Below are 26,286 nucleotides of genomic sequence, written 5' to 3'. Positions count from 1 at the left end.
CGGGGAGTTGGAGGAGTGTTTAGTAACCTGAATACATTGGAATTTTCGGAGTGGTCGCTTACCTGAGACATTTGTTACCCCACCAGTACAATTCCCCAGAGATCAGAAGTTATAGTTCATTAATTATACTGTGTAGCTATTCACAGCGCTATGCATCCAATTATTTGTGTGGAACTACAGTGTTTCAGTGAAGGTTGAAAGTTCACTTCAGTTGCGGTTTGATAACTATTTCCTAATTTCTGCGTCGGACAAAGTTATCATGACAGAATCTAAAATTGTGACTATTTTCTATTTATTTTCCATCCCCATTATCAAAATGGCTGAGCCTTTCTTCAACTGTGTAACGGTTTATCAGGTTTTACAGATCTCATTTCTTATGCTAATTTGTCCGACCCCCACTGTTTGAAGATTTGAATTGGATTTTAAAAGGTATTGTTCGACATTTATGACAAGTTAAGATATGAGTTTTGATCTTACACCAATGGTGTCCTGCAGTGCTGGTGAAGTCTGCTGTTGCACTTGTCTTCTAGGCTTTAGATCTCTTGTCATAGCAACTCCATGCAACTATCAGCTAGTAGTGTACAAAGTCATGACTCGATACACAGGTGTTTCCTGCAGAAGGAGACTTTTACTTTCCCTAAATCCCTCCAGTAAAACAAAATATAAGGTGTTCAGTGCCTTCTGCCTTGTCCAAACTTCTGGGTTCTATTAACTGCACTCATATTTGCCTGTGTGTCTGCTGAGAATACTTCAAATAAGAATTGTAACAAGACAGGTTTCTAATGCGCAAGAGACTTGAGTTGCTAAGTATATCACAAATGTCTGTGCTAATTGACTCGTTATTTTTTTTCAATCTTTGCAAGGTCTGGTCCAGGAAGAATTAATTGGTGGAGCATATCAGAATAAAACGCAACTTAATAGGGCCTTCTATCTGGCCCAACAACGGTGTTTATTTCGCATCTTTAAATGGGAAAAGAAATGTGCTAATGCTTTTCACAAAGGCATAATTTATGTATGATATCCCAAAGAAAAAGCTATCAGGAGGGGTAACCAAATTCTTCAACAAAGGGTGATTTTAAGCAGTATCCAAAAAGAGTTAGAGGGGAGTGGCAAGGCAGAAGAGCTAAAGGAGGGATTTTATTTTTATTTATTCATGCGATGTGAGCATGGCGAGCAAGGTCAGCATTTATTGACCATCATAATTGCCTTGAGAAAGTGATTGTTAAGCACCTTGTTGAGTGCTCTGGTCCATGAGGCGTTGGTACATCCACAGTGCTATTTGGGAAGGAGTTCCAGGATGTTAACCCAGCAACCGTGAAGGAACAGTAATGTATTTCTAGATAAGGATGGTTTGTGGCTTGGATGGTGTTGTGTTCTCTAATTTGTTTCACCTGGATGGCTTGGATACGGAGTGTTGAATAAAGCTTTGTTAATGAACAAAACTATAAATTTATTACACTACTAACTAAGATTCATTTACATTCCTAAAGTAGAAGGTTTTTATATTAAACTATGCTACCTTTAACTGCAGAACTCTCAAGTACACAACTCTCCCTCATGCCTCACTAATTTCTGTCTATCTGTTCTTCTTCATCATCATCTGTCTGACCCACAAGGCTTAGCCCCATCCCTTATATACTTATGGGACTAGCTCCCTCTAGTGGCTGTCTGCATACATTTCATTAACTTTTGCATTGCCTTCATTTATGATAATATCACAGTGGGGAAATTGCAGTTTGTGGTATTCATGTAAGTCTACTGCCCTTGTCCTTCTAGGTGGTAGAAGTTGTGGGTTTAGAAGGTTATGTTGAAGGAGGACCGAATTGAATTTCCACCAGCTGCTGTGGTGGGATTTGAACTTGTGTCTATGATATACTATTCTGGGCCTCTACATTACTAGTCCAGTAAAGTAAAAGTCACCACAGTCCCAGATGAACATAGGTTGCTTTCCCCATTTGAGGGGGAGGGCTGACCCAGTGGTGATTTAACCTCAGGCACACCGCACCCAAGTCTAAGGGCAAGGTTGAGAAGGTGGGGCCTTCATGAATAACCTCAGCTGGTATGGGAATTGAACCTGCATGGTTGACCTCGCTCTGCATCACAAATCAGCTGCCCAGCCAACTGAGATAGAAATATTGCAACAGTAGGACATGTTGCATGATAATATATATGAATTATTGATCAGCTGTAATTAATGAAAGACAGGAGACTAGGCAGGAGAGCATTGGAATTGTTGGGGCAGATGATTGCAAAGGCATTAATGAGAGTTTAAGTAGCAGATGGGACAGAGCAGGGCAATGTTAGTGATAGAAGCAAGCTGCTATATTTTTAAAATCGTTCATGGTACAATGTTGCGTTCAAGAGTGGCATTTATTGCCCATAGCTAATTGCCCTTGAGAAGTTAATAACTCACTTTCTTAAATTGCTGAATTCCATGAGTTGTAGGTACAGTCACCATGCTATTAGGAAAGGTGTTCCAGGATTTTGACCCACAGACAATGAAGGAATAGTGATAAAGGGCACGAATCAGCAGATTCAAGTTAAAGTCTGCTGAACGGTGCATTTAGCAGGGTGTTTCGCAGCTGCTGCAGCTTTGAGTATCACCCGTCTATCCAATGGCACTTTGCCTTTTTTTTGGCCTGAAGAAGTTTGAAGAAGTTTCTCTCCGCCGCAATTTGGCTGAAGCTGGCCAGCAGAAAGGCCCCTAGCTGATCAGGGTGCCATTTTGTCCAGCAACCCTGATCTCCCTCACCCACCTTTCAGGCACCCCACGCTCTTTTGATACCCCCTCATCCCCATAATCTTGGGAGACTCTCAGGAATGCTCCTTGTGGTGATCTTTCTGTTGCTAATTTTAGGATGGTTGGCGTGGTGATCACAAAGATGACAAATAACTTTAAATTGAACAAAGCTATAAATTTAGTATCACTACTTATTTGGAGGGCAGCATGGTGGCGCAATGGTTAGCACTGCTGTCTCACAGCACCGAGGTCCCAGGTTCGATCCCGGCTCTGGGTCACAGTCCATGTGGAGTTTGCACATTCTCCCCGTGTATGCATGGGTTTTGCCTCCACAACCCAATGATGTGCATGGTAGGTGGATTGGCCATGCTAAATTGTCCTTTAATTGGAAAAAATGAATTGGCACTCGAAATTTATAAAAGCAAACACTACTTATTTGGATTCGACACATACTCCTATATAATTCACAATTGATAATAAAAACATAATCTACATTCATCTACTAATCTCTACACTATTACATTAACTATAATCTGCTCTCACTCACACTATCTTTCCTTCAGTCTGTTCTCTAGTTTTTTCCTCAACCTCTCACCCACAAGGCTTAGCATCAATGTCATACATACTTGTACATCTAGTTCCCTCTGGTAGTTGATCTGGACATTTCAGTAACCCTTGCAGTTCTTACAATTATGATAATGTCACGTCCTCCTTTCTTTGGAAAAAAGGTTAGAAACTTTGTAACATTTTTTCTCTGAACATTACAGTACTGAGCATGAATCATTAACTTGTGTTTTTACATTCATTTGCAAAACAAACACCTGTTAAGTCACATTGGTGATGACAGATGAATAGTTATTACAGTCATTACAAATTTAATTTATTGGTGGTCTCCTGGTTCTAGTTGATCTCAGTGGTTTTGTCAAAGTCTGCAAGTGATCTTTCAATTGGTGATAATTATGGATTAGGAAAGTCAATGTCTTTGAAGATGTCATCCTAAGCAATAATGTTCTGAGTTTGAGATGGAACATGATTTTTTTATTTGCAGTAACGCTCTTTTATTTCTTCTGAACATTGAACCTTGTTCTGGCTGAACCAAGTAGGATCTGCATGCAACTTGTCTTAAAAGTTTAGCTACGTGTTGCCATCCACTATCAAAATTTTGTATACATACGTAGTCTCCTTGTTTTAATTTTGATAAAGGTTTTGTGTGCTTGTCGCAGTTTCTGTTTCCGTAACCTTAGGCGGTTATGTATGTCTAAATGATCCATATTTTGAACAGTGACCTCTGGTAACGTGGTGCGAATTTTTCTTTCCATTAACATCTGACCAGGCGATAAACCTGATGACAATGGGATAGCTCTGTATGTCAACAGTGCCAAAGATAATTCTTTGTTGTCATCGACAGCTTTATTGAATAGTTCTTTTGACTATTCCTACGCCTTTCTCTGCTTTGCCATTTGATTGAGGATAGAATGGGCTTGATGTGACACAAATCATTCCTTTCTTCAAATTGTGTTCCCTCCCAGCTGGTGAAGAAAGGACCATTGTGAGAGACTCGATATAATGGTATTCCATGGCAAGCAAAAATGGATTTTGCTGCCCATATTACAGATCTTATCATTGAATCATTCAGCGTGATGACCTTGGGATAGTTGGAATAATAGTCGATTATGTCTAGATAGTCAAGACCTTTGAAGTAGAACAGATCCATACCAACTTCGATCCATGAATTTGTGATGAGTTCATTTTCTTCCAAACTCTCTTTGCATTGCACAGATTGGTACATTTGACAAATGCTGCATTCCTGCACATGATTGTCCACATCCTTGTTGATCCCAGACCAGTGCACAGATTGTTTTGCTCCTCTACGACATTTTTCAATACCTTGGTGACCCTTGTGTATCTGTTCCAAGATACCCTTTTGGAGGCATGAAGGAATAACTATTGTGTCTCCTTTGCGTAGGAATCCCATAATTACAGCGAGGTCGTCTTTGATACTGCGAAAAGCTGAGCAATATCCATTGGGCTACCCTCCTTTGAGGTATTTGATTACCCTTTGGAGTGTCAGGTCTTTTACCATTTCTTCTTTGATGATTTGTAGCTTTCTGTCAGATACCAGTAGCATCTAAGCAACAAATGAAGCTTGTGCTTCCACAATATGTACTATATCTGAAACCGTGGTATCAGTATAATTTGTAGCTCTGGATGGGGTATCTGCAACACCTAAGTATTTTCCTGGTGTGTAGACTGGTGTGAAATCATAGCGCCTTAGCTTCATCATCATTCTCTGAAGACGTGAAGATATCTTGTTAAGGTCTTTTTTGATGATAACTAACGTTCTGTGATCATTCTCAACGATAAAATGTGGCCACCCATAAACATAGTTATGGAATTTGGTGATGCCTGTTAAGAGACCAACGCACTCTTTTTGAGTTTGCGCTTTTCTCTGCTCTGTAGGAGTCATCGATCGAGATGCATACGCAATAGTTTTCCACATATCCTGATCACCTTTCTGAAGGAGGACAGCGCCAATGCCCTGTTTGCTGGCATCAGTGGAGATTTTAATTTCTTTTGTCGAGTCATGGAACATTGACGCTGGAGCGGTGGTCAGAGCTGTTTTCATGTCCTGCCACTCAGCTGCATGTTCAGGTGTCCAATTAATGTCAACATTCTTTTTATGAGGTTACGTAGAGCCATTGTACGATTGGATAAGGTGGGAATGAACTTCCCGATGAGGTTTACCACACTTGAGCATTCACAGAATCACTTTCTTGTCCGTTGGGACCGGCATTTCCCCTATGTCATTGGTCTTGACTGGATCCGGTCGAATTCCTTCCTGTGATATGATATTGTCTAAAAATTTCAATTTGTGGATCCCAAACTGACATTTGTCATGATTCAATATCAACCCATAGTGATGAACTCTGTCAAGCACCTTCTTGAGCCTATCACGATGTTCTTCTGGAGTATTGGACCAGATGATGAAGTCATCAACATGGACTCTTACACCTGGAATCCCTTCGATTACAGTCTCCATAGCCCTATGAAAGATTTCAGATGCCGATGTTATTCCAAACGGTAGCGATTGAAGCAATATCTTCCAAAAGGCCTGTTGAATGTGCAGAGCTTTCGGCTTTGAATGTCGAGTTTGAGTTGCCAAAAGCCTTTAGAGGCATCCAACTTGGTGAATAGCTTGGCATTAGCCATTTTGGATGTGATTTCTTCCCTCATAGGTATTTGGTAGTGTTCCCTCATAACGTTGTTGTTCATGTCTTTTGGATCCATTAGGTTGCGTATGCTTACCATCGAACGATCCCAGTACGTCGGTTGGGTGACCTTGGAGATTACATTTTGTTGTTGCATGCAGTCAAGCTCGGTCTTGAGACAATCCCTCAATGGAGCTGGCACTCTCCTTGGCGCATGTATCACCAGTTTGGCATCCTTTTTTAGTTTGATTGAGTATGTAAAGGGTAGGGTGCCCATTCCTGAGAAAACATGTGCATATTTGTCCAAAAGATGCCCAATTTCATTCTGTAGCGTGTCTTTCACCTTTTTGCTTGTGTGTTTCCGCTTTACTAGTAGCAATGACTTGCCATCTTCCATCATCTCAAAGTCGATTGGTATTTTAATGTCACCATTTCTAACCATGAGACAACAAGAATCTCTCGTGACTATGGTACTCCCATTATAGTCGGTCAACCAGCAGGTAGATTTCTGTATTTGCGGTGTACTGTATGCTTGTCTTAAATTTTTCTCGGATATTAAATTTGCATGTGCTCCTGTATCTAAATTAAATGGAATTTCTGAGCCATTGATTTCAAGTAGTCCAATCCCCTCTTTGATAATCTTTGAGAGCTGTTGTACTGGTTTGTTATTACAATCCAGTGCATTAATCCTAGTAATTGTATCAACCATAAAAGTATCCTTTAGCGTGTTTCAGGAGGAATCTTCATCATCAGTTCAGATGTTTGTTTTATTTCTTCACCTTGGATCTTTCTGTCGTCATGGTGGATTTTAAAAATTGTTGCTGGAGAAGCTGTTGAGAAACGACACTGTGCTGCAAAGTGATTGAATTTGCAACAATTGGGACATTGTTTGCCTTTTGCCGGACAATTTTTTTGTACTGTGGGCATGGCCAAAGTGCGTGCAGGTCATCGCGCTCGTGACATCACTCTCAAAATGGCCACCAGCCGTTGTACACAGTTTTCTGTGCTGTGACACAGCATTAATGGCATCAGCCACGTTTCCCGACTTTGCACCTTTTTCGTTTACCCCTATTCCGAGGATGCTTATTCACTGGCTTTGCACATATTAATCGCTTCATCTAGCATCAAAATCAGTCACCTTAGCATTATTTGTCGCAAACGTTCATCATTAATCCCAAATACAACTCGGTAGCATTGAATCAGCAACGGAGGACAAGTTACGTGACTGCGCTCTTAACTTTAAAGCAGTGATGACAGAATCTAGCGATCCTCCTTTCAGCTGCAGCCTTTTTCTGAACATGTAACCCTCATAGGTCTCGTTCACCCGCTCTTTGCAGTGAGAATTGAATTTCTGTAGCACTATGTTATACTTTGTTTTATCCTCATCTGCAGCAAATTCAAAGCAGTTATACAGCTCTAATGCTTTTGTTCCAGCCAAATTAAGAAGACGCACTGTTTTTCTCTGATCAGAGGCATTTTCTAGCACGGTGGCAGATAGGAACACTTCAAACTGCTGTTTGAAGAAAGCCCAGTTTTGACACAGTTTACCATTCTGAAATAGTCAGGCTTCTTGAGACTCCATTCATCTGACAATTTTTCTTCTATGTAGATTTTTGGATCATTGTAGTGGCATGATTGTTTTCTTAAATCTTCTTAAAGCTAACCTGTCTAATCTAACTGGTCATTATTTGTAGAACCATTACACCTGGTACCATGTGGTGTTCTTTGTGTTGCTAATTATAGGATGATTGGAGTAGTGTTCACAAAGACCACAAATAGCTTTAAATTGAACAAAGATATAAATTTATTGACACTACTTATTTGGATTCAACACTTACTCCTATATAACACACAGTTGAGAATAAACATATAATCTACACTCATCTACTACTAATCTCTACAGTATTACATTAACTATAACCTGCTCTCACTCACGCTATATCTTTCCTTCAGTCTGTTCTCCAGCTTTCTCCTCAACCTTTCACCCACAAGGCTTAGCATCAATGTCTTATATACTTGTACATCTAGCGCTCTCTAATGATTGACATAGACATTTCATTAACCCTTGCAGTCCTTACAATTATGATAAAGTCACACCTCTCACTCCTCCTCGACCTGGCAAGGTGCACACCAATGCCAGGGTGACACCATCAGGTTGGTTTCTGGATATTTAAATGAGCTGTAAGGCTCAATTAAATATGCAGATATGGACCTTACCCAACAAGGGTGAGATGCAGATCTCGCCGGGCAAAGCGAGTCAAGTGACCCGTGATTGGCCCAGGGCAGAGACCAATTTGGAGCTTGCATGCGATTCACCCATTGCACCTTGATCTGCGCTAGGCGCAACTGGGTCACTGAATTGAGCCCATAGTTCCAAGTCAGAATGGTGTGAATGTTGGCCAAAAATTTGCAAATGGTAGTATTCTCATGAATTTCCTGCCCTTGTTCTTCTCTACCTGGTAGAGGTCATGGGGTAGAAGGTGCTGTCGTATGGACCTGGGAAAATTTGTACAATGAATGGGACCCCTGGTTGCCACTCTGCGGCAGTGGTTAAGGAAATTAATGCTTAAATTGGGGGGTCGGTCAAGTGGCCTGCTTTGTCCTGGATGGTGCTGAGTTTCTTGTGTTGTTGGAGCTGCACTCACTCTTCCAGTCAAGCGGAAAATATTCCATCACACTCCTGACTCATGTATTGTAAATTATGGTGGACTGGCTTTGGGGAGTCAGGAGGTGAGTTACTTGTTGCAGAATTCCAAGCTTCTGTAGTCACAGTATTTATATAGCTGGCCCAGTTAAATGAGTGTAGATGTCGGTCCAATACAACATAGTGTTCGCAAACAGTCCACTTCCGATTGACACAGAGGGTGATAGAGTAATTGGCAAGTATATAAAGTTTGTGGCGGAGAGTAAAGATAATCAGTCTCCTTTGAGAGTAGATATTACAGATGTGGTAAAGGTTGGTTTCTTAAAGACATGGCAAATAAAGGGATTTGGGAATTGGTGCGTTGTTTGCATGGATTGAATGTGGATTGTTTGGCAAGGGATTGATCACTGTAACAAACAGCTCATTTGATTTTAAGATTTAGGTAAGGCTGATTTGAGTGCAATGAGCCAGAGCCTATACATGGTAAACTGGGCAAATCTGTTATGGGGAAAACAACAGAAGGCAGGTGTTCCAAAGGAAACTTTTTAAGTTGATACACCAGTTTGTACATCAAAGGTAAAAGTTCTTCTTGCCATAAAAACATATCAATGACAAAGGGACAACATAAAACTAAAAGAAATAAACAGCAAAAAGTGCAACAAAAAAACCCAAACAAATCCTGGCAACAAAGTTCAGCAAAGTTGACAGGTGTAAGAACTCCAAAAAGGGAGCATGAAAGGAAACTTGAAAGGAATATCAAAGTCAAACACATTTTTATAAGAATATTAGGAAAAGTAGGGTGGTCAGGATAAGGTGGACACCTTGAAAGCTGATATTGTCAAAGAAAATAAGTGCCAGGTGGCACTTCCAGGATCCAGGATGGCAGTGTCAGGGTGCCCAGGTGATACCAGCAATGCCAGGATATCACCCTGCCCAAAGGGCATGCACTTGGGAGCCTCACATCCCCTGGGAGACCCCCACAAGTGGCTTTCCGTCTGGTCCCTATTTGTGGAGACCACTACAAAATGGCGCTTGCCCGAGATCTCTGAGGCGAAGGGGATAGATCCGAATGCCTCGGGTATCTTGGGAAACTGCACATTAATGTGAAACTAGCTGTCTTGCTTTAACATGCAGATTTGCCCAAAAGTGATTCCGCCCACAACAGGCTGGATTTACATTGCAATGTCTCCTAGCTTCTATCGGCCATGCTGCACTGCAGCAAGCTGCTTTTTGGGCATAGTGTGCCGTTCGATTGCCTCCTGGATTGGGGATGGGGATTTGCAAAAAATAGCAGTAACGGAGAAAATGTTAGCACTGGGGACTGACAAATCTTCAGGACCAGGTGGCTTCCATCCCTAGGTGCACTTGGTGAGGTCATTGCAGATGCCCCAAAGTTCTCTCATTTGGGAACCAATCTCTTAGGCTGTGCATGTCAGTTATGTCAGAAAGGTGAGAGAATCAATCCAAGAAATTATAGAACAATTGAGCGAACATCTATTTTTGATAAATTACTGAAGTGTACGCTTTTGGATACAGGGACTGAATATATTGAAAATATTAACCTGATTGGAGTCAACAGGTATGAATTTGCAAAGGTGTAGGTTATAAGGAAAAGATCCTGAAAAGAAATGTACGTGGTAACTTATGGCTTGATTCAGAAGATATGGGCGGAGTTCTCAATGATTACTTTGGTTCAGTCTTCACTAAGGAGAGGTATAATTCAGATATTCTAGTTACGGAGGAGTAGTGTGAAATATTAGTTATGAAAAGCATAATGAGAGAGGAAGTACTGGGGGGGGTCTGGAATCCTTAAAGGTGGATGTATCACCTGGGCCAGATGATTTGTATCCCAAGCTGTTGGAAGAAGCCAGGGAGGAAATAATGGATGCTTTGAGGACTATTTTCCAATATTCGTTGGATACAAGTAAAGTTCCAGCGGATTAGAGGTCTGCAAACATTGTACCATTATTCAAAAAGGGTGTGCGGAATGGGCCAGAAAACTGGTCTGGCTAATCTGACTTCAGTGGTGGGTTCATTATTGAAAACAATTATGAGATATAGGATAAACTGGCATTTAGAAAGGCATGGAATGATTAAGGATAGTCAGCAGCATTTTGTCAGGGGAAGATCATGTCTTCCCAACTCAATAGAGTTTTTTGAGGAATTAACAAGGAGGATTGATGAGGGTAGTGCAGTGGATGTTTTCTGCATGGATTTCAATCAGACATTTGAAAAGATCCCACATGGCAGATGGGTCAGAAAAGTGAGATCTCATGGGATACAGGGGAAGGTGGCAAATTGGATCCAAAATTGGCTCAGTGACAGGAAACAAAGGGTAATGGTCAATGAATGTTTTTGCGAATGGAAAGCGGTTTCCAGTGGTGTTCCACTGGTCTCAGTGTTGGGGCCTTGTTGTATATAATAATTATTTAGACTTAACTGCGGGTGGAATGATTGGGAAATTTGCAGATACACAAAAATTGGCCCTGTAGTTGGTAGTGAAGAGGATAGCTGTCAACTCCAGAATGATATCGATGGTTTAGTTGAATGGGTAGGGAAGTGACAAATGGAGTTCAATTCAGAAATGTGTGAAGAAATGCATATTGGGAGGGCAAACAACGCAAGGAAACACTATAAATGGGAAGATATTGAGAGGGGTTGAGAAAGTGAGAGACCTTGGAATTTTTGTCCACAGGTCATTGGAGGTAGCAGGACAGATGGGCAAGGTGGCCAAGAAAGCATATGGAATGCTTTCCTTTATTGGGCGAGGTACTGAATACAAAAGCAGAATGTAATGGTGGAACTGTAAAAAATGTTGGTTAGGCCACAATTAGCTTTGCGTAAAGTTCTGGGCACCTTATTACAGGAAGGATATAATTTTTCTGGACAGAGTGCAGAGGAGATTTAGAAGAATGTTGTAAGGGCTCGAATTGCAGTTTTGAGGACAGATTGGATAGACTGTTGTTTTCCTTAAAACAGATGAGGCTAAGGACTGACCTAATTGAGGTGTACAAAAATGTGAAGGGCCTAGACAGTGTCTACAGGAAAGGCTTGTTTCCTCTAGCTGAGGGGTCAATTACCAGGGGCCAAAGATTTAAGGTGATTGGTAGAAGGATTCGACAGGACACGAGGAAACACTTTTTCACCCAATGGGTTCTGGGCATTTGGAATTCATTGCCTATTTTGGTTGAGGCTGAAATGCTCAACTCATTTAAAAGGTATCTGCATCTGAAATGTTGTAAACTGCAAGGCTATGAACCAGGTGCTGGAAAATGGAATTGAAATTAACGGCTAGTTACTTTTTTTCTTTTTGTTGGCCAGCGCTGATATGATGGGCAGAATGGTCTGTTTCCACACCGTAACTTTTCTATAGTTCTAAGCCTTGTGATCTTTCAAGAGGTGACTAAAATGGCAGATAGGCATTATCTATGGATGTTATTCATATGGACTCCCAGAAGTCATTTAAAAACAATTCCTCATGAAGTTGAGGCAAATTACTGACCTCTTTAGGAAATTATAATTTGATCAACTTTTCTGAGTTATTAATGGAACTGAAGGGGTAGGCGCACCATCATTTTTAACGCGCATGACTTTGTGTCCTCATCATAGCTTGCTTTCCCACCTATTTTTGTCTCATCAGTAGGGATTGGCTATAATTCACTTGATACCTTTACCCAAGTCATGAATAGAGTGTTGATAACGAAAAATGAAATTAAAATCGCTTATTGTCACAAGTAGGCTTCAAATGAAGTTACTGTAAAAAGCCCCTAGTCGCCACATTCCAGCGCCTGTTCAGCGAGGCCTGTACGGGAATTGAACCGTGCTGCTGGCCTGCCTTGGCGTGCTTTCAAAGCCAGCGATTTAGCCCTGTGCTAAACCAGCCCAGCACTGATCCCTGTGGCACCCTCTACGTTTGTCAACCTGCAAACGATGCATTTATCCTCGTGCTCTGTTTCACGTATTAGCCAATCCTCTACCCATGTACCATGAGCTATTATCTTGTCCAGCGACCTTTAATGTGGCACCTGTGTTGAATGCCTTTTGGAAATCCAAATACATTGATTCCCCATTATCCCCCCTGCCTATTGCATCCTCAAAGAACATGATTTCCCTTTGTTAAACCATGTTGACTGCTTGTTTGTATTATTATTTTCTATATGTCTTGATAATACTTCCTTCGTAACAGATTCTGGCAATTTTTCCAATAATAGACGATAGGCTAGCTGGATGAGAGTTTTCTGTTCCTGTCTCCCTCCTCTCTTGAATAGGAGTGTTAACTTGCAGTTTTCAATCTGCTGGGACCTTTCCACAATCTAGGAAATTTTGGAGGATTACAATTAACACATCCACTTTCTGCAGCCATTTGTTTTACGATCCTTGAATGCAGGTCTTGCTTGTTAGCCTTTAGTCCCATTAGTTTTTCTAGTACTTTTTAATTACTGAAAGTGATTGTTTTAAGTTCCTCCCTCCCTTTTGTCCCTTGATTTTCTATTATTATATGTTGTTTGTGCCATCTATCATGATTCAAAATATTGGTTCGAAGTCACTGCCATTTTCTTATTTCCAATCCCTTAATGCTACATTGCGAACATTCCATAAACATACTATCTCCCCTGCTAGTGGGATGTGTAAATGCCTGTAGCTTCCATTATTTGTTTAATCCCCAGCCCTGATACTTAATTATGTCTCTCGTTTCTGTTATTTAATTTCTGACCTCCCATTCCATTTATTTAATTCCGGTCACCTTTATTTCTTTTTTGGCTCCACTATTTATTTAATTCATAAAATGCCAAGGGTACCTGATGGCTCACCTGCTCAACTCTAATATCACTATTTAATTACAGTATTCCCATGACTCACTTTAACAATGGCAAGGGAGATTTATATAACAATAAAACTCTTTCCTATAGCATGCAAATGCTGCAGTTCTCCCACTCACACTTCAGATTTCATAATTTCATAATTTAGCATATCTTATGACTCATATATGTAAAGTCCCAGAGGAATTAACTATGGAGAACAAAACTGATCATATTAATGATTTCTCAGGCCGCTTCCCAGGTACCACAGTCTGAGAAACATCTGTTTACTAGTTGATCTCACTGTCTGCCTTTCAGTCATCTCTATCCATATTGCTGTGTTCTCTTTTATGTTAGTTGTCCTCTTAATGCCTTCTGTGACACATTATAGATCCTTCTGTGACATGTTATAGGTCCTTCTGTGACACTTTATAGGTCCATGTAAACCCAACTTTATTGCCTATCAATTTTCCATTATTCTTTCTCAGAAAATTATGCTGATGAGTCAGAGATGGGGGTGCCTTTTAAGTAGTGGTGTCTTTAAAATGGTGCCCCAATGATCAAACACCCCAACACACTTGTTGAAGGGACCTCGAGCCCCCTACACCCCACCTCATGGGCAGGGCACCCCAGGGCCCAATGCCCAGCATGGGAAAAATAGCCTGGCTCCCTGGCAGTGCCCCTGCCAGATAGAGTGAATATTCTACTTCTCCTTATCCAAATCAAGGGACCAAGCATGTGGAGGGATCCTTGATTTTTTAAACATTCAGTAGAACTCTCTGATTTGGCTGCCAGCACACTAAGATGGTCACCATTATTGCACCTCTATAGGCATGGATCTCTTACCTCAAGCAGAGAAATAAACATATCTTCTCAAGTTGTACTGGGACCTTGTTGTTACAATAGGGGAGCCACTGTAGGCAGATAAGTAGGAGGTAAAATAAATTAATACTGAGGAGGATTTCAACATGATTGTGTGATGGCGAAGTCATAGAATCCCTGCAGTGCAGAAGGAGCCCATTTAACCCATCAAGTCTGCACCAACCCCTCGAAAGAGCACTCTACACAGGTCAACTCCCCCGCACTATCCCATAATTCAATGCATTGATCATGGCCAATCCACCTAACCTGTACATCTTTGGACTGTGGGAGGAAACCAGAGCACCCGGAGGAAACCCACACACACACTCGGAGACCGTGCAAACTCCACATAGTCACCTAAGGCCAGAATTGAACCCGATCCCTGGAGCTGTGAGGCAGCAGTACTAATCTCTGTGCCACCATGCTGCCCAACTGCGACTGAATGCCACCTCGGTGGGTCGTTCTCTGCTGAGGCCTAGTAAAAAAGAGTGCTGTTGGGTTGTGCCGCGAATGTCCTGCTAATCCCACCCAGAACGGACTCTGTTTTTTTTGGTTAGATCCTGCCCTACATGTTCCCAATCCTAGCTGAAATTTCAGGTCTATCCTCCTTATTACTATTTCTACTACTAATATAATATCTGTTGTTGATAATTGGTAGGCCTCACTTATTTCCTCTTTGAACAAAGGTATACAGTTTGTCATTCACCTGCTGTTTGGAATAGTTTCTATCACTTAACACATTTTTAAATAGCATGTTTAATCCCTTTGCTACTTTAATTCCTTTGCTACTTTATCACTTCTTGGGGTGTGCACTACTTTCTGCTGCTCTGGCAGCTGTGACTTAGTCAGTCAACCAAAGCGGTTGGTAATGGGCTAGAATGGGCATTGGAATGGGTCGAGGCGCAATAGTTGGCATGGAAGGTATGAGGGCCCATTGGGGGTAGGTAAGGGGCAAGAGTTGGCATGGATGGGGCATTGAGAATGGGTGAGTAAATGTAAGGGCTACAGGATCTAATGGAACTGGGTCAAATTCGAGAGCACTAAGGCAGGCCTTTTCACCAGATGGACCTGGAAGCTCCTTGGTAGCTGCCTCTGAACTCCCCTTTTCAGAGGGCGGTGGACCCAACTCCTACATGCAACTGCACCCACATCGCCATCACCACCACTCACCCACACTCTCCCCACCATCACCGGATTGAAAAGTGCACCTTTCATAAGGCACTTTCTCCTGATGTGGGAACGCTGAGTTGGGAAATGTTCTAATGCCTGTCACCCATCTCTGTGGTGAAAATCCAGCCAAGAGGGCATTTCAGAATTAATTAGGACCTGAAACACTGTTCGCAGGGTACTTCGAGGAGAAGAGGCAAACTTTAACTTTTCTTGATGGTTTTGTGTATGTAGATAGATATAGTACATAAAAGGGAAGTATACAGTAACCTCACACCATCCAGCTTTTTGAACAAGATGTTGTTTTCTGTAAGATTTGGAAGAAGCAAGGTATTTTGGACAGAAACTTCCAGATTCCCATATTTAACTGTGTGTGTGGTCACCAGATGTTACTGTCAAATTTCTGCATACTCAATGCAAATACTGTTACCCTCATTGCTGTTCCTGGAGCAAAATCTGCTCCATTAACCTGTTTGAAAAATGGTCTAAAAGTATGCTGTGATAAATACTTAAAACACATTTTTTCTGATGGGTAAACATGCATCCCAGGCTAACTTTGGGTCGAATATCCTACCAAGAAGAATTTGGCAGTGCTGATCTGGACTGGAAACAGAAACAGTGAGAAAGGACGAAGAAATGGTAAAAGGAAGGAATTTAAATAGCGTCAACTACAGCATGAAAATTCAAATTTCCATTTGAGTATCAAAAGATTGAACCTTTGCACACTTCTGATGTACCTACTGTGCTAATCAAGTAATGCAAGTGTATTGTTTGTACGTTATTAGTGTTGAATATCTTGCAAAAATATTGATCACTGAAATACTTCCTTCAAATTTAGTAATGCAACAGAAAGGAATAGAGTCTAGGTGACTTCAATGAAAATAATTTATAATTGTATAGTGCTGGAAATCACCCCTGTGCTGGATTTTACAGAGGGAGACTGTATTGTTTACCACCCTCCCCCCACACCCTCTGAATCAATTGACAGCCAACACATCTGCTAGAAACCTAACCCAAAGCCATAATGCTCCGAGTGTATCAAAAAAGCTCACAGTGGGACTTGCGCCCCTCAGTGTCCAGGACGTCCCACCTAGTCTCGGCAGTGCCAAAGCTCAGTAGTGGGCACTGCCAGAACTGCAAGGAGGAGCAGGAAGAAGAGCAATAGCTGCCGGAGACCCAGGTGTTTAGAGCACGGAGAGATCCAAGAGCCCAGGGAGACAGAAGAGAGTGATGAAGAGTTTGGTTTTGAAGGGTACGTGGTGAGGAACAGAGTGGGGGTGGGGCTTTCACATCTTGTTTGGGGAAAGGGGGGCACTCGTTGAATTATGTGACCTCTCCCCCAACCTCAAAAAATGAACTGCCCACACCAAATATGTTATGGTGGGGACAGCATAATATTCTGGTCAGTTGACTTGGTATCAAGCTAAATATCATTAAGGTATTTACTGATGAAGGAACTGCGCTCCGAAAGCTAGTGATACCAAATAAACGTGTTGGACATTAACCTGGTGTTGTAAGCCTTCTTACTGTGCCCCCCCCCCCCCCCCCGCCCCCCGCCAGTCCAACACCGGCATCTCCACAAACACCGGCATCTCCACATCATAGCTAAATATCAGTACCCTCCCATCTACAGGATGATCAGGGGCAGCTCGGGTGTGGGTGGAAAGATGTTGGGCAAGACAGTTCTTGTATTTTATATGCTACACCCCCTCCCCATTCAGAATGATGCCCACTGGGGGGCAGAAAACCCTGTCTTAGCAGAGTACAGCAAATAGCCTTATGCCAATATGTTTTCTTTCTCAGGTGCAATTTTTGAGGAGACTGCCAGAAAGGATGACAAAATGTTTCGATTAGCTGTGGCTGAAATGAACATGAATGAAGAAATATTGCAAAATGAAAAGATAACTTTCTCTGTCAGATTTGTTGATGCCAACAATCCATTTCAAGCTGTTCAAGAGGGTAAGGCATCAGTTTTTCAACTATTTATCTCATTTACCTTTAGCATGGGGAGATTGTCGCAGTTTTTGTCATCTCTCTTATTGTACATGTATTAAGATTTCCTATCTTGTGAGTTTCATTTTTGATTATGGAAATCTATTCTGCTAAGGCTAAAAGGTTAATTTTATGCTGAAAATGTATTCATTTTTATAATATCAATGGGGCTTTATATGCTGATTTTTATAGTCAGTTAGAACTGTTTAAAATTACTACAATTGTGGTTCAGTGATAGGTCCTTTCTAAATTGAATCAGTAAAGGTTTGAAAGTGAACAAATGAAGTGAGCAATTAATCACCAGTAATAACCTCAAAGTAATGTCTAGTCTTCAAAATCTTAAGTTAAAAGTAAGTTTTGTTCTTATTTCTGAATGCTACCTATTTATATTTATTCATTACTGTCATGAAGAGTAGAAATGGTTAATTGTATACAATGGTACTTCACATATAAGCTACAATGAAACTCTTTACAACATTTTGACATAGTTGACTACACCATCCACCTCTAATAACTTTCTTCCATTGCCTGGTATGTCCTTGCCTGTTTACACTCTTACTTGTTGAGACATAGCAAGAGAATTTTGTGCAATGACTCCCCATCCTGTCATTGTATTTTTACCTCTCCAGTTTCAAAGCAGACTTCAGTATGTCTATCCTTCGATCTCTCCTATTTCCCACCTGATTGCTCCCCCTTCCGATTTGAAGACGAGACATTGGGTTTGATTTACCTGTATGGGGGCAGAATTCCGTAGCGTGCAAGATTAGCTGGGTGTTTCCTGGTGCTCGGAGTGCCGAGAAACACCCCGCTATCTATCGTCCATCCGGGTAGACTGGGAGCCTCAGCGGGGAACACACGTCCAAGGCTGCACTTAGCTCCATTTTCTGCACTGAGGAGCTCCCCTCACCGGAACTCCTCCGTGCAGTGAGAGATCGGGGCACCATTTCAAAATGGTATCCTGATCTCTCAAATCCCTGAACCCCACCTCCCAAGGCCCAACCCCCTCTATGGGGAGTCCATGGCCCCCTGCACATCCACACACCTGCACAGAGCACCCCCTGGCCCAATCACCGCCTTGAAAAAAATGCCACATTGGCACCTTGGCAGTGCTCTCCTGGCAGTGTCACCTGTACACCTGGACAATGGCAGGCTGACACCCAGGTGGCACTGCTAGTGTACCAGGCTGGCACTGCAGTGCCAGGCTGCCACCCTGCCCAGAGGGCAACCATCTGGGGGCCTCAGGAGTCTCCCACAAGTGCCGTTCCAGCTGGATGCCACTCGGCCGACATCTCCAAGACGAAGGTGATAGATACGAATGCCTCCGTTACCTCAAGGAACTGTATATTAGAGTGAGACTAGCTGAATCAATTTAATATGCAGATTTGCCAAAAGGTGATCCCGCCCACAATGGACGAGATTCACATCACAACATTTTGTGAGATTGTGTTAGATCTCGCAAGACATAGAAAGCTGGGGAAATTCCGGGAGTGGGTCCTCCCGGCATTTACCAGCCATGATGTGCAACGGAACACTGACTTTCAGGTGCAACGTGTCCAGTAGATGGCGCCGATTAGATTTCATTTTCAGCGATGACCATTGCTCTACCTCACCACCACGTTTCTTGATCCCTCCATTGAATCTGATGTTGCCGTGCTTGTTCGACAGCTAGTCTTTGCCTCAATTTCCTCCGTTAGGAGGTTAGGAAGATGGAAACCATCATCTTTGCACTCCATAAGAAACTCTATATACCCTTACCATTAATTTCATTCCCCCTCCCTGGCCACTGTCTCAGACATAACAAGGTTGTATGCAGTAAAACAGAAAATGTTGGAAAAATCGGCAGGTCAGGCAGAAAAGAACTAACATTTCAGAATGTGAAAGAATACATTCCCATTGGCATGTGTGATGAATGTAAGAAATTGATATATATATTATATTTCATATCTGTGGCAGCAATGTTCTTAAAATCCTTGGTTTGAAATATATACAGGCAGTATGTCTGCTAAAGCTGTAATTAAAGAATCATAAAATATGAGATCATGATTCATTCTAAGCACTTACTTGATTACAGGTAAAGATCTAATGGGATATTGTTGATACTGCTTGTGATTTCCTGGAGAGTAGATAATTTATGAGGGGTTGCATTTCATCCAAGCTAAGTAGGTCATGTGGCATCTTAGTGAGATATTGATGATGTAATTAATGGGAGGAGCCAGGTCTGTCTGTAGATTTGCAGTTTGACATTGGATTTTGAGTTGAACAGCAGTTTTGGCAAATGCTGCTAGGTTGAGCTGAAATATACTGGTTCTGTGCCTGAAAGGTTTCTTCTCTCCAGTGGTCTACACAACTAAGCAAGTAATCTGTTTTTTAAACTTTATTTATAAGTTGCATTTGAACTGTATTGGGTTGATTAATTGGAGTTAGTCGCAGGTATAGATAGTAAGTTTAAGATTTTTCTTCTGTTTAAGAGATGTTTAACTGATAGTTGTAAAGTTATTTTCTCTGCTGTTAATGTTGCTAATTATGTGACTGAGTTAAAGTTTGTTTTAACATAAAAGATACATATTGGTCAGAGTTATCATTCCTGGGGTGGAATATCCTTTCCTCCTGGGGTGAAATATCTTTTCCTCATAGTTTTACAAATTTTTAAAAAATGTTTGCCGTTCTTTTCTTGCATCTTAACAAATCTTGGGGTCTGGACCGGTATCCTAACCCATTTACAACAATGCTGTCTGCCTCAATGTGAGCTTCTATTAGCAGGTTGTGAATAGCAACGGCTCAACCCAAAAATATTTACACACCAATTGTACCCCTCATGGTCTGTTTGCCAAAACAATAGGCCTCAAGCTTAAAAGGTGTGATGATTGTAATGTACCTCAACAATTTTATACATTGTAATTTGGAATATTTGTTTTAAGCAAAGCAAGAAAAGAGATTAAGTAATTGAGCCATAGAGAAAGAGGCCCTTCAGCCACTCATGTCTGTTCCGGCCATCAAATACCTATTTGTTTTAATCCCACTTCCCAGCACTTGCCGCATAGCCTAGTATGCAGTAGCATTCCAAATGCTCTTCCAAGGGAAAGGTTTCTTACTATCTACAAAATCCCTCATAATTTTGTACAACTCGATGCGGTTCCCCCTCAGCCATCACTGCTCTGATGAAAACAACCTCAGCCTATCCAGCCTTTCTCCATAGCTGAAACACTGCAGCCCAAGCAACATCCTGGTGAATCTACTCTCCACATCTTTTAGTGCAATCACACCCTATAGGCTGGAGACCAGAACTGCACACAGTAATCTAGTTATGGCCGAATGAGCATTTTATACAGCTCCATCATAGCCTCCTTGCTCTTATATTATATACCTCGGTTAATGAAGGCAGGCATCCTATATGCCTTCTTAATCACCTTATCTACCTGTCCTGCTGCCTTCAGGGATCTTCAGACATGCAATCCAAAGTCTCCCTGATGCTCTGTACTTCCTAGCATCCTACCATTCATTGTATACTCTCTTGCCTTGTTAGTACTCTTTGAATGTATCACCTCACATTTTTCAGCGTTAAATTCAATTTGCCACAGTTCTGTCCATCAGATCCACCCATCTATACCGCCCTGTAATCTAAGGCTTTCTTCCTCGCAATTTACCACACCACCAATTATTGTGTCATCTGAGAACCTGCTGATCATACTCTCCATATTCACATCTAGATGATTAATGTACACTACAAACAGCAAGAGATCCAGCACCGACCATTGGATACAGGCTTCCAGGCACAAAAACAACCTTCTAACGTTATCCTCTTCCTCCATCCAGTAAGCCAGTTTTGAATCAAATTTGCAAAAGTGCCTTGGATCCCATGGGCTCTTACTTTCTTGATCACTCCTCTGTTTGGACCTTGTTAAAAGCCTTACTGAAGTCCAGATAGACTACATCAACTGCATTGCCCTCATCTACACACGTGGTCACCTCCTCGAAAAATTATTTAAATTTGTTAGATCTGATCTCCCCCTGATAAAGCTACGTCAACTATTTTTGATTAATCCTCGCCTCTCCAAGTGGAGATTAATTCTGTCCCTCAGAATTCTTTTGAGTAATTTCCCTACCCCTGATATTATACTCACTGGCCGGTAATTACCTGGTTTTCCCTACTTCCCTTCTTGAATAATCTCATCTGGGCCTGGGGATTTATCCACTTTTAAGTTGGCGAGAACCGCTAACGCCTCCTCCCTCTCAAAACTAATCTCTTCAAGTAAATCACAGTCGTCCTCCCAGCGTTCTATACCTACATCAACCTTCTCCATAGTGAACACAGAGCCAAAATACTCATGTAATATCTCACCTACATCTTTAGGCTCTACACAGAGGTTGCAACTATGGCCCCTATTGGGCTCTACTCTTCCCCTGGTTACCCTCTTAGCCTTAAATGCTTAGAAAACACCTTTCAATTTTCCTTTATTTTGCCCACCAGTCTTTTGTCATCTACCACTTCACTCTCCTGATTTCTATTTTAAGTACACCGACCCCCCCCCCCCCGCCGGCACATTGTGTGGACCTCTATGGCATCCACTGTTTTGAGCCCCCTGAATCTGCCATTAGCTTCCATTTTATACATCTCCATTACTGTATATCCCTTGACACCAAGATTCTCCGGACTTGTTGGTCCCACCCTTTACTTTTACGGGTATATGTTGGCATTGTACTCCTCTCTTTTCCTTTTTGAATGACTCCCACTGCTCAGATGGGCATCTTCCTACAAGTAGCTGCACCAAGTCCACTTTAGCCAGATCCTGTTTTATTGTATTAAAATCAGCCTTCCCCCAGTTCAGAAGCCTTCTTTCTGGTCCGTCTTTGCCCTTTCCCACAATGTCATAATCCCCACGATGCCCATGGGGAAAACATCATTAGTGATCTCCCTATGGTGCTCGTACTCCCTATGGAGTATGAGCTTCCCAGGTAGGGAGGCTGGAGGTCCACTCAGCTGGGGCCCATTAAACCGAGCATAAAAGTCGACCCGAGCAGGGATCGGGATGTTGCTTGTCCCAACGGGAACTGGGGTTGCATATAGTTATTTCCGTGGGCAGACATGATGTTTAAAGTAAAACAAATCTTTATCCTTCCTCACACTGGTTTCTGTGGTCATGAAACTGGCTACAAGGAAAAAGAAAACCCCAAACTCAGTTTTCAAGATGCAAAGCCCCTCCAGTCGCCTAACGTGCAGCAAAAGAGGAGTTACGGTTGAAAAATGCCACTATTTGGTAAGATAGAGTCCTTCGACATGAGCCTGGAAGATTGGGCCAGTATACATGGATCATGTGCTTATCACGGGTACTACTGACAAGAAGCACATGGAAAATCTGAAGGAAGTGCTGAGATGGATTTCCCAAGTTGGTGCCCAGCTGAAGAGGAGGAAATGTGTGTTCAGAGCAAAGGCGATAATGTATTTGAGAGATAGAGTGCACAGAGATGGCCTGCACCCTATGGAGGACCCTGCACGCTACACCCTTACGTGAATCTGATTGATCTTCTAAATTTACTGCAGTAATTAACAGATTAAATTGTTGTTCAAGCACACGCCAGTTGCTGTCCACTTTACCATGAACTCTGAAACTGATCGGTGGCTTCAAGGACTCCATGTGGTGCATTCTTGCAGTCTGAAAAATCTTCAAATCTCTGTTCACCTCGTGACAGATTGATAGTTTTTTTCTCTGTTTAATACCATCCAGGCCTAGTACCATGTCATGTTCTTGTCGGATGGCCTGATTCATATTACAACAACACTTGTAGCTAAAGCTATAAATGATTTATTAACATTAATTGTGGGTAATCTATTCCTCCAGCCAATCTCAGTGGTCATCTGACTCTAACATTCATTTATATACTAGTAAGACTCCTAATGGTCAGTCGGTGATTTCCAACACGACCATGATATCACTACAACTAGTAAAGCCAGAATTTGTCGCCCATTCCGATTTGCTCTTGAATTGAATGTCTTGCGAGGCCATTTCAGAGGACAGTTAACAGTCAACTCCATTGCTGTGGTATGGAGTCACATATTGGCTAGATCAGGTAAGGATGGCAAATATCCTTCCCGAAAGGGCATTAGTGAACTAGATAGGTTTGTATACACCGTTACTGATGTCATAATATGCATCAGTACATTATGGTGCAATCACATACACACACTGATGGACATGCAGTAGGACCAACCAGCATACATAACACCGCAGCCAATCACCAGTGAGAGCACAAGCACTATAAAGACAGGGGACAGGAGAGTTCCCATTCATTCTAACAGCAGCCAGCTCAGAGCACAGAGCTCACAGCCTGCATCACAGACATTCACCATGTGCTGAGTGCCTCACCATAGCTAGTGATAGGAAAGGGTCCACAGTTAAGCTGGTATTGCTTATACCCACGTTTACAGTATCTAAACATAGTTGAACAGTTAATAAAATAGCGTTACACCACTTCCAGCATTGTTGGGTTGTTTGTAAACCAGAACACCCAACACGACAACTGAGACTACATTTAAATTTCAGATTTTATTAATTTAATTTAAATTCCACCAGCTGTCATGTTGGGATTTGAACCCAGTTCCAAAGAACATTAATCTGGCCTCCTTGATTACCATCCTCATGACATTACCACTATGCCACCATCTCATGTTCTAAGAAATCATACTGAACCCCTGACATGGGCAGCACGGTAGCACAGTGGTTATCATTGTTGTTTCACAGCGCCAGGGTCCCAGGTTTATTTCCCACTTGGGTTACTGTCTCTGTGGAGACTGCACATTCTCTCTGTATCTGCGTTGGTTTCCTCTGGGTGCTCCGGTTTCCTCCCACAGTAGAAAGGGTCGAGAGTTTCCAGTTTTTAGGTGTCCAGATCACCACAACCTGTCCTGGTTACCCCCCCCCCCCCCCCCCCCACCCATGCCGACACTATAGTTAAGAAAGCCCACCAATGACTACTTTCTCAGAAGACGAAGGAAATTTGGCATGTCAGCTACGACTCTTGCCAACTTTTACAGATGCACCATAGATAGCGTTCTTTCTGGTTGTATCACAGCTTGGTTTGGAGCCTGCTCTGCCCAAGACTGCAGGAAACTACAAAAAGTTGTCAATGTAGCGCAATCCATCATGCAAACCAGCCTACCATCCATTGACTCTGTCTACACTTCCCGCTGCCTCGGGAAGACAGCCAGCATAATTAAGGACCACCCGGGCAGCACGGTGGCGCAGTGGTTAGCACTGCCACCTCACGGCGCCGAGGTCCCAGCTTCGATCCCGGCTCTGGGTCACTGTCCATGTGGAGTTTCCACATTCTCCCAATGTTTGCGTGGGTTTCGCCCACACAACCCAAAAGGCAGGATAGGTGGATTGGCCACGCTAAATTGCCCGTCAATTGGAAAAAAAAATGAATTGGGTACTCTAAATTTATATTTAAAAGAAAAATAAAATAATTAAGCACCCCCTGCACCCTGGACATAGTCTCTTCCACCTTCTTCCGTCAGGAAAAAGGTACAAAAGTTTGAGGTCACGTACCAACCGACTCAAGAACAGCTTCTTCCCTTCTGCCATCAGACTTTTGAATGGACCTACCTCGTATAAAGTTGATCTTTTCTCTACACCCTGGCTATGACTGTAACATTACATTCTGAAGTCTCTCCTTCTATCCCTACGTACGGTATGCGTTGTCTGTATAGCATGCAAGAAACAATAATTTTCACTGTACACTAATACATGTGACAATAATAAAACAAATCAAACAAGTCCCAAAAGATGTGACGTTACATAATTTGGACATTCTGAAACTCTCCCTCCGTGTACCCAAACAGGCGTTGGAATGTGGCGACGAGGGGCTATTCACAGTAACTTCATTGCAGTATTAATGTAAGCCTACTTGTGACAATTGATATGGGCCAGGGTTTAGAGAACCCCAGAGTGTATCATGGAGTTCACCTTCCCACAACTTTTAATAGATTGTGGTATGGGGAGCACACGGCCCACTCTACAAGTGTGGTACAGCAGAAATGGAAAAGTATTTTTTTAAGCAAAACAATGTTTATTCTATGAACTCAAGTTAACCTTTTTAAAACATACAGTGAACATCTTAGCAACCATTAATTCAAATACAACCTCCAAAGAATACAACTCTAAGTAATCCTTACTTTCCTTTTAACATCCATAAGACTTTAAAAAAACACCTTTTAACAGAGAGATTGTGTTTAAATTCTCTAATGAGAGCAGTTGTCCCTTTGAAATCACCCAAATGAACACTCTTTAGCTTGTAGAGAGATCCATGCACATCTGCTAGCTGACTGCAGCTCCAACAATGAAACAAAACCAAAAAAACCCACAGACACACCCAAGCTTTTCTCAAAGTGAAACTAAAAGCTGACAGACAGCCCAGCTCCACCCACACTCTGACATCACTGCAATAATAAACACCCATTTCTTAAAGCTACACCCACTACAGTTATTCTAAAAAAAAACACACCCATTTCTTAAAGGTACTCTCACATGACACCTCCCCCCAAGAAAAAAAAAACCATCAACTTTAAGATGGTTTCACTTTTCATCTTTTCACTATCCTTTAAGAAATGCACACAGTAAATATACTTTTTCGTTTCAAAAAACAACACACGCAAACAGGTACAATAATATAGTCCATTTTTATTTTCTTCTTCCTCCAACTGGAATCCCTCTTGATTGACAGTCTCTTTGAACAACAAGGTCTCTGCACGATCCATCCATTTTTCTACGCCTCGGCATGTCTCTTTAATGTCAGATACTTTAGTTTAATCTGATCACAGAGTCCCTTGTAATTCTCCAGCACAGGAGCATTGGTTATCACCACTTTCAGGCAGTCAAA

General features: G+C 42.0%; 1 protein-coding gene across 1 annotated transcript in view; it reads left to right on the top strand.

Annotated features, from left to right (window-relative positions):
- LOC140426923 (glutamate receptor ionotropic, delta-2-like) overlaps positions 1-26,286 on the top strand; it is a 758,287-nt gene that overhangs the window by 57,905 nt on the left and 674,096 nt on the right. Inside the window, exon 3 of the mRNA XM_072512211.1 lies at positions 17,224-17,379. Coding sequence (XP_072368312.1) covers positions 17,224-17,379 — 156 coding nt within the window. The remainder of the gene's footprint in view (positions 1-17,223; positions 17,380-26,286) is intronic.

This window comes from Scyliorhinus torazame, chromosome 7 (genome assembly GCF_047496885.1).
Source record: "Scyliorhinus torazame isolate Kashiwa2021f chromosome 7, sScyTor2.1, whole genome shotgun sequence".
Taxonomy (NCBI): Eukaryota; Metazoa; Chordata; class Chondrichthyes; order Carcharhiniformes; family Scyliorhinidae; genus Scyliorhinus; species Scyliorhinus torazame.
Note: the sequence above shows the minus strand (reverse complement) of the source record. Positions and strands in the feature narration are given on the sequence as shown.